This window comes from Penaeus monodon, chromosome 28 (genome assembly GCF_015228065.2).
Source record: "Penaeus monodon isolate SGIC_2016 chromosome 28, NSTDA_Pmon_1, whole genome shotgun sequence".
Taxonomy (NCBI): domain Eukaryota; kingdom Metazoa; phylum Arthropoda; class Malacostraca; order Decapoda; family Penaeidae; genus Penaeus; species Penaeus monodon.
Window position 1 is genome coordinate 1,214,445 of NC_051413.1, and position 261 is coordinate 1,214,705.

At 39.8% G+C, this 261-nt stretch overlaps 1 protein-coding gene across 2 annotated transcripts in view; it reads right to left on the reverse strand.

Annotated features, from left to right (window-relative positions):
• LOC119591264 (8-oxo-dGDP phosphatase NUDT18-like) overlaps positions 1-261 on the reverse strand; it is a 40,396-nt gene that overhangs the window by 2,275 nt on the left and 37,860 nt on the right. Inside the window, exon 8 of one of the 2 annotated variants that reach the window (XM_037939981.1) lies at positions 68-130. The exons of the other annotated variant lie outside the window; for it this stretch is intronic. Coding sequence (XP_037795909.1) covers positions 109-130 — 22 coding nt within the window. The 3' untranslated portion in view covers positions 68-108. The remainder of the gene's footprint in view (positions 1-67; positions 131-261) is intronic. 2 annotated transcript variants of the gene reach the window in all.

A 261-nucleotide genomic window follows, 5' to 3' on the forward strand; every position in this document is an offset into this window, starting at 1 on the left:
CACAATGTTATGGAAAGGGAAAGGCTCAAAGCCATGGAATAATCCAGAAGCGTTTGGGGGGACTGACCACGAACAGCGACTGGTGAGGCAGGGAGGGAGACGGCAAACTCAATTGATTAGTGTAGCCACTCTGAAAAATGAAACTGGTTCCAAAACTTGCACTGCTTAGTTTAGTCCTCTTATTTAAATCTTATTATTGGTATCATAAGCAAATGTTTTTTTAGTATCTTTAACAGAAGGAAATTCTGTAATAGGACAATG